Source organism: Brassica oleracea, chromosome C2, assembly GCF_000695525.1.
Source record: "Brassica oleracea var. oleracea cultivar TO1000 chromosome C2, BOL, whole genome shotgun sequence".
In the NCBI taxonomy this organism is placed as follows: Eukaryota; Viridiplantae; Streptophyta; class Magnoliopsida; order Brassicales; family Brassicaceae; genus Brassica; species Brassica oleracea.
In genome coordinates, this window is record NC_027749.1 from 50,604,794 (window position 1) to 50,613,491 (window position 8,698).

Below are 8,698 nucleotides of genomic sequence, written 5' to 3' on the forward strand. Positions count from 1 at the left end.
CAATGCTACCTACAGGAACATCTATTTTCCAAGAACGAATACTTTTAAAATTTTACGTATAAAAATACATTTTATCAATAAATTAGATTGCATGATAGAATTTACTGTTCCTTAGTGTCAAAGGATGCAGGAGAGTGATAATTTGTATTTTCATAAATCCATATAAGTAACTAAAATACCTCTACTAGTAATGATTGACCTTCATCATGTTCATTACCGAACGAATACTTTTAAAATTTTACGTATAAAAATACATTTTATCAATAAATTAGATTGCATGATAGAATTTACTGTTCCTTAGTGTCAAAGGATGCAGGAGAGTGATAATTTGTATTTTCATAAATCCATATAAGTAACTAAAATACCTCTATTAGTAATGATTGACCTTCATCATGTTCATTACCGAAATGACTTTCTTTTGCTTTCTAACCACATAATAAACCAAAATTCTTGTTGAAGAAAAATTAAAAATTGAAAATTATCAAATTTAGCTGAAAGAAAAGTGTCAAAACTCACTGTCTTATTTCAAATCGATTTATGGGTCTGATGTTTTGAACGCAGTCACAGCTTTTGTCCCTTAGTCTTCATCAGAATAATCCATTTGAAAAAAAAAACAGATTTGTAAATACTAAATAGTCAATCTTTTTTGTTTGTCAAAAAAGAGAATCTACCTCAAAAATCATTTATATATTATTACCTCATTCGCAGCACTTTGATTTAATCTTCGTTTTTGAATAATTAAGCACTGCAACAGGAGGAAACTCAATTGACATCTTCAGTGTAACTCATGCAAAAAGAGAGTATCAAGTTGAGAAGAAGAGATAGTGAACTTGGATAAAGAATTGTTATAAATTTGAATCAATTTTTGACTACACTCAAAACCTAAAAATAATTGACTGACAACGAAGACATAACTTTTTTTGATCAACGAAGACGTAACTATATGTAAAAAAACAGAAAGGGGAGGGGGAAAGAAAATAAAAAATTAGTTGATTGAAATATATAGAAGGTGAACGGTTTAAAATCATTGCATGATTTGGGAGTTACACAAATAACATGATTCACTTTGAACGTGGTAATAGTAGTTAGAGAAAATTTAGGATTAAGTTAGTTTAAGACAATTAAGGATCCTAAAAGAAATGTGTCTAACTGATCGATTTTACCATTATGTTTTTAATTGATTTTTTTAGTTTAAGCCACATGTCATAATAGGATTGGTCGCGCGACTTGTGATTTAGTATATAAGGGATTTACATTAATAATATATATAGTAGAATAGTTGATTTTTTTCGTTATTATTAACGTAGAAAAATGGATGAAGAAGACTTATTGAATGCTTTTTGGTTTTGAGTCAAGAGAGTTTTAAAGAGTCAACTGAATCTTCCCCTCCACAATTCTGAATGCGTGTTCTACAGTGTAGTAATGTCTGCAATAAAAGTGTAGTTATGTTTGTTGTGGTAGGACAATTCTGAATTTAAAATGTTAGACTTTTCTTTCCTTGTTAATTTCGCTTTTGGACGGCAAACTGACAATTATTTATTCTTTATAAATTGAGGATATTGAATCCAATGTTTTTGTTATTCTAATGCATCCACTTGACATACGATCACTGATATATTTTACCTCAAAAATAACAATCATTGATATTTCACAATGGAAATTTTAGAGTCCTGGTCTTTTTAATTAGGTACAATTTAGCACTTGCACCACCATGGATTTATTTTAAAAATGTAATTTTCTAGATAAAATGAAAAAGCCCTTGGGAAACATTGTATTTTAAAAATTTTAATATGAGATTTTACCATTAATTAACTAGATGATACTACTATTTTTTTTTACCTAACTGAGATCATAATAATTTCTCTTATAAGATTCCGACTAGATTAAGACTCGCGCCTTGTGCGGGATGAGCATTATATATATAAATTATTTTATGTATTATATGTTTTTACATATTATAAAATCATAAATATATATTGAATAATTAAAAATCAATAACTATTACATATACAATTAAATTGATGCGAACATATAAATCAATTTTATTAATTAAAACAATAATATATTTTTTCTATTTGATAGGATATATAATTAAATTTAAATGATATTAACATAAATACACAGTATATTTTTAATATTAATGTCTATTAAATGATGTTTTCTACCCATATGGTTTTTTTGATCATTTGTATCATTTATAGCAAAAACTTTAAATTACTGATAACAAAGAATTTTATTGTGAGATTTAATAGTTTTAATAATTTATAATTGTTTAAAAATTAATTTGTCAATGTTTTTTCAAAGCCTTTATCAAAAAAGTTGATATGTATTTTATATGGTATATAATTTAGTTTAAAATGATATATATATATATATCTCTTTTAATCTTAATAATTAATTAAATTAGACTTTTTATTTATATGACTTTGTAATCATTTGTATTTTGTCATAACAAAATTTTTAAACCATTAAGTTACAAAAGAAAATTTAAACCATGGATCACAAAAATTGAATGTGAGACTTTTAATAGTTTTAGTAACTTATAGTTGTTTTTTTAAATTCAAAATATAACATATACAAAAAAATCTAAATTTTATTATATGGTTAATGTGATTGTTTAATTTATTTTAATAGTTTAAAATTAAACAAATATGATAGAAGATACATTAATTTTTATCAAATCTTTATTATTCAAAATCATTAATTGTCATATATACTTTAGTCACATTAGGCAATTCCGTAGCTTTTATTTAAGAAAATAATAAAGAACATTAATAATGAATTTATGGAGCTTATTATATAATCAGATGGACCAACCTATTTTCTAATGATTCTAATAATCATCCTATTGATGACACGTGGCTACAAAAAGAAGTTGTAATGTTTCTCAATTAATATATAGGGGATATCTATGATTTACAATCAGAAGATTAGAACTGTTAGAGTGTTCTCCACAGTGGAAATATCCAGCATAGATGATCACTATATAGTGTTGTGCACACAAACATGTGTTTATATTACGATTATCATAGTATGTGTATACATTGCAAAAGTAAATGTAGTATATATTGTTAAAGTTGTATAAAGTTTTACAAGTTTCATCTTCATACTCTTCTTGATCTGTACAGAAGAAAATACTGTCATACAAATTTGTGTTGTAAAGTATATAGATTTGGTAATTGTACTACTATGAGTACAAATTACAATGCTTATATAAACAGTACTCATTGCTAAAATCCTAAAGCAAAGTCATTGGAATAGAAATACTAGAGATATATTGGGCATCAAGACACATTTTGCTGTCCAAAATATATCCCTAATAGAGAACGCCATGAGTTAGAAACACTAACAAAAATAACCAACGTGTATAAATATGATTGAGGCAATTTAATTTGGGATAGAAATATAGTAAGAGACAACAAATAAAAGAGAATAAATATGGTAAATGGGTTCATATGAATGTTTAAATCCTCAAATAAGGGGTGTCAAAAGACAGGTATTTGCCATCAACTCTACCGAAACTATTACAATTATCATGTTAATGACATTTTGTTATTTCAAAATAGGATTATAAGACTTTAAAATAAAAAGGGTAATGGGTTGCCCTTTTCTCCGGAGAGAAAATGTGAATGTACCGGTGGCCAGCGTGAATCGAACCAAGGTGCATTTCCGTATTGGGGTCGAAGCTCATTCAAGTAATCACCACTGGATCAGCCGCGCTGGGTTGCCCCTTGTAAAAAAAATTATAAGACTTTTTCAAAGAAAGATGCATTCGTCTGGGGACAGGTATTTAAAGGTATTATTTTAGTGGTTTTGCACCTTACCAAAAAATTTAGTAATGATCTCGTCTGTCTATTTGTACTAACCTTTTATTTATTTCTACAAAAATCATAATAATCATTTGTGCCACGCGGTACTATGTCTTGACAACTTTAAAGCGCACCAAACTGAAGATTACAATAAGAGTAAATTTGAGCAAAGTTGAATAAAATTTTTTTGTATATTCATAAACCTAGCGAATGAACACATTTATAAACTATAGAATACTGATACATTGATTTCACGTGCCACAGTAAAAAAGAAAAAAGAGTATCAATACATCATTCATCAAAGATCATCACAAAGGTATATATCAATCTTCGTTCTTAAGACGCATTGAATCTAGTGACAGCGTACATATGTCTTGACATTGTAAGTCCATCATTGCACATATATAAATTTTTCAAAGAGTAGCTAAAACATATATCAGTTTTAATAATTAATGATCACAAAAATGCTGAGATACATTATGAAAATATCAAGCATTAATTATCTTATAATATATAGATAATTCTATTCATTCGTCGTAGGGCGTAACATCCAAGCCGGAAGAAGAGAGTTTGGTTCCGTCAATGACGATGCTCCACCATTCTCTCCCCCAACTCTCCCCACAAAGCCATCTCTGCCCATTTAATAATTAATTAAACTGAATCATTCACATCTAGATATGTATATTACACAATTAATCAATCTCCAAATCTAATTTGAAGTATCATCGAAAAGAGAGGAGACCTGGAGGAGGTTAAACAGTACTGGGGCTGAACAATTGAAGAATTGTTGGAGCAATGGTTTAGTTGTCCTTCTTGATGACCCGTTTTCTTCTCCCTCTCCTTAATCTTATCATATCAGAAGTTTTTTCATTGTTAATATATACTACATGATTACTATGTGAATATACTTCTTATGATAAATTTTATACAAATATAAAATAATCACTGGAGTTTACAAATACACTATGCATCTAGTAAAATTTACGCAAGAGATAATAAAAGCAATAGTTTTATCAATGTTCGAGGTCAATTAATCGATCAATCTATATATATATATAGTTCTACAACTTATATTGACGCCTATGTAGCTATGTTTTCAGCTTTTTTTTTATAGAAACACAACTACTCTATCAGTTTCACTCTATCAGCATTTTTTTTTATAGAAACACAACTACTCTATCAGTTTCACTCTATAATTGATGAAATACTTAGGCAATTATCTCATTCACAGCTCTTTAAATTTCACTTTAACTCAAAACAAAACCATGTAATTCAAAAAAGTTGCACTAACCTTTTTGAGAAGCGTATTATTGTGATCTTGCAAGGCCTTATCCTGATACATTTTAAATAAAAGACGTAAAGTTACATATACAGAAATTCATTGTTCTGATGATATAATTTATTGCGACACTTTACCTTCTTCTGGAGCGCTGATATGGATTCGAACATAGCTTGGTTCTGCAGATATGCCAAAATTCTTAAAATAAGACCATCACAAAATTCACTCGAATTCATAGCCAAACCCAACTTTTTGGTTAAAACTTATCTTCATATGTAGCTGTATTTATTAACGTTATCATATTACCTTTCTTGACCTAATGCTTTTGATAGCAGCATCGAGCTGATGCTCCAGGCTTTGAAGGTCCTTTAAACTCAAAGATTCAAGTTCTTCCCCCATAAAATTCCTGCCAATTTTCATTTTTGTGACTACTGATTATACAAGAATTGTGATTGTTATGTTATCTTATTACCTATGTGATATTACGCCTATGTTTTGTGATCAAAGAACATTGTGAGGATACAAGACACATCAGCAAGTTCCTCTATTACTGTATATTATCAAGAGATCTAGAAGATGACTACATTTTGAATCAAGATAGAATTTGTTATTCTTTTTTTACTTTTTTAAGAATTTTTTAATCTAAATTATGAGAAATGACGAAGTCCATGAATGTCATGATGCATTCCCTCTGAAGTTATGTGCTATGTATTATTATTTTTAACGATCTGACTACGGAGGTAAGTTGAATACATTTGAAGTTTATGTTCAACTCAAAGTCAGTTGACTTCGGACAACTGTTGACTTCGGACAACTCTTGTTAAAATTAATACGTTTAGTTGCGGTTTGATATTGCTTAGTAATTTTAATTTAACATTATGAAATAGAAGACACTGTAGTATTAAAATGTATTTACAATATACCTTTTGTTCTTCTCAAGTACCTCAACTCTTGCCTTGAGCTTGGCATGTTCTAGAACCCAATTTTCCTACAACAGTAATTGGTATATGATATATGATATACACTAGTTACTACAACAAAGATACATAACTGAATGAAACTTGTGAAATAAACAGCTGGAAATTAAACCATATCTTAAAACTTACAATCTGTGAAATGTCTCTGCCAACAAGTTCTTTATCTGAGTACAAATAGCGATCATAGCGTTCAAGTATGCTTTCCATGCTAGGTTTCAGAAAATAGAAATGTAATTAATTAATTGATCAATATGCATCAGAGTATATAATTTCACATGTTGTAATGTGTTTACTTTAAAGTGTTAGCCAATTAAAAGGTTACCTTGTTTGGCAACACAATAATGTATGCAAAACCTGGTTTTTGGTGAGTCCACAAAACATCATAAAAACATACGTACATATTGAATGTCAAGATTCGAGTTTCGCTCTTGACTCAGTTATCTAAGCAAACCGTATGATCATTGTAAATGTATATGATCGTACAAACAAACATATATAAACACACAAAACGCATTTACACCAGTACGAAGTACTTTATGATTAACCCCCGGTCTGTTAGCCGACTTCTTAACTCATGATTTGACACATTTTTTTTACATTTTTCGGATAAGAGACGGCTCTTATATACTAAGAAAAGCTAAGAGCATGATTAATGGGGGAGGAATTCAGAGAATCATGTTCTAAAAACTCCAGTTAAAAGACCGAGATTAATCATGGTCTTACGTACATGTTGAACATCATATTATTGTCCATTGGATTATAGCATCTCCTTGTAAAAGCTTTATTTCATTGGGTTTTTTTTTCATTGTGTAATCAATTCTTTCAAATATATGATATTAATTAAGTATTATACACGGTAAATGCATACATAAGCGTACGTGCCTGTGTGCACGTGCTTCCATACACCAAAAGAGGCAATCAAATCGTGAGTCTGTGTAACTAAGTATCATAATTTTATGCTAGTTTCATCTGAGTAAAACAAGGAAACATAAACAGCCTTTTTCATGCGTTCGTACGTAAAATCCCAAAAAAACCCTAATATCTCGAACCATAGACCATGATTAACCTGGGGTTATTACAGGAAGTTAACTTTTTCTTAACTTTTAAGTAAAAAAAACTAACAACCGGTTTTTAAAGATTAGTCATGCTCTTAGGGAACTAACAAATCTGCAGTAGATATGCAGCACACAAGGACAAGATTTAGATTTGTTTTCAAGGCTGACGATTTAGATCAAGACGTACGAATATAAAGAAAATCTAATTAAAATTTAAAAATCAAGAAACCAGATGGATATGATCGATGTGAATATATAATATAATATATAGTTTTTTTTTTCTTGTAACTTATAATATATAGTTTATGAGTTAAATAAAAATATAATAATTACCAAGAGTCTGTGGAATATTCGAAGAGTTCGCCTTTGGAAGAGAAGACGATGAGAGCAACCTCAGCATCGCAGAGAACAGAGATCTCATGAGCTTTCTTGAGCAAACCAGACCTTCTCTTTGAGAAAGTAACTTGCCTATTGATCTTATTCTCTATCCTCTTCAGCTGAACCCTACCCCTTCCCATCTCTCTTTCTCTTCAAAACCTCAAGAACAAGAGAGAGAAACGATAACCCTGAAATGACCAAAGTATCTCTTTCTTATCTCTATCTCCGGGTATCTTTTGTGTCGAATGTGATAATTTCTTATTTCATTTATTATTTTTACTGTGTGGACTTGATTCAGCGTGGATCTTTTGTTGGGTTTCGCGTGAGTCTACTGTCTACAGTGACGCAAGGGTGTGAACAGTGACGTAAGTGATGTTGTATAAATACGGTATGTTGATGTGAATACAAAGACGATTATATATGTGGAAACAGATACAAAAGCCACATAGAGTGGAGGAGACCAAACTTGCAATAAAGTTAAGGGCTGTTTGGGAAATATACCATATGATGTATTGTCAAGTTCTCATAGGTTCTTTTCTTCTGTATTGATAACTTGTTCGTTAGTTTTGTTTTGTGCCTCCCCTCTGGCTTACGTTGTTTCCGTACCGTACGGCCTTTTCTTGACATTGCTTTTGAGGTTAAGAATAAGCAGATCAAGAACTCAAATCTTAGTGAGTATTAAAGGAAAAAACATTCCTTCTTTATATGTTTCCACTGCAAAACTATATAATATATCGTATATTGCATTCATGGAGAAATCACACATTTTATTATATTTTATCAATACTTTGCGCTGGGTCCAGTTGTCGCTTATACTAAATTTGTTCAACATTCTAGGCTGAACCGAACCAGCAAAAATTTAGCATAACTAATTACAAAATGAAATTTTCTGTAGGCTAGCGTAGAGCTTTTGGACCAACATGCATAAGTACTATAAATAATTTTTTTTTTTTTTTGGTAAAAATGTTAAAGAGTACTATAAATAATTCAATTGATGTAATCACATTTTCTCTTTTGACCGAAAAGAGAGAGTAGCCTATATATGAGAAGAGAATCTCAAACGTATGATACTCTTGACGTAAAAAAAAAGAAAGAAGAAAAGCCCCCATACTAATTACCATTTTCGTATACCTCTTTAAATAACTATATCGCTGACTAACTAACTCCTTTGCAAAATATGAAAAAAATATTAGGTGTGAT

The 8,698-nt window shown here is 29.8% G+C and overlaps 1 protein-coding gene across 2 annotated transcripts; it reads right to left on the reverse strand.

The window, feature by feature from the left end:
- Positions 1-4,167: 4,167 nt before the first annotated feature.
- LOC106325014 (agamous-like MADS-box protein AGL8) lies at positions 4,168-7,871 on the reverse strand. Of its 2 annotated transcripts, none has more exons than XM_013763032.1 (8): positions 6,388-7,108; positions 6,195-6,273; positions 6,012-6,076; positions 5,395-5,494; positions 5,226-5,267; positions 5,101-5,142; positions 4,552-4,655; positions 4,168-4,441 (listed from the first exon to the last, which is right to left on the reverse strand). In XM_013763032.1, the coding sequence occupies exons 1-8, from the start codon at positions 6,447-6,449 to the stop codon at positions 4,333-4,335; spliced, it is 603 nt and encodes a 200-aa protein (XP_013618486.1). In that variant the 5' UTR covers positions 6,450-7,108; the 3' UTR covers positions 4,168-4,332. The 2 variants fall into 2 exon arrangements, with proteins under 2 accessions (XP_013618486.1, XP_013618485.1); XM_013763031.1 differs by lacking the exon at positions 6,388-7,108 and adding an exon at positions 7,454-7,871 and having other exon boundaries at positions 4,190-4,441.
- Between the last annotated feature and the right edge of the window lie 827 nt (positions 7,872-8,698).

Coding starts and splice junctions, on each gene's coding strand:
- LOC106325014 (XM_013763031.1), bottom strand. CDS start 7,638: ATGGGAAGGGGTAGGGTTCAGCTGAAGAGGATAGAGAATAAGATCAAT. Junction 6,077..6,194: donor GCAGAGACATTTCACAGATT/GTAAGTTTTAAG, acceptor TTACTGTTGTAG/GAAAATTGGGTTCTAGAACA. Junction 5,268..5,394: donor AAAGCATTAGGTCAAGAAAG/GTAATATGATAA, acceptor GCATATCTGCAG/AACCAAGCTATGTTCGAATC.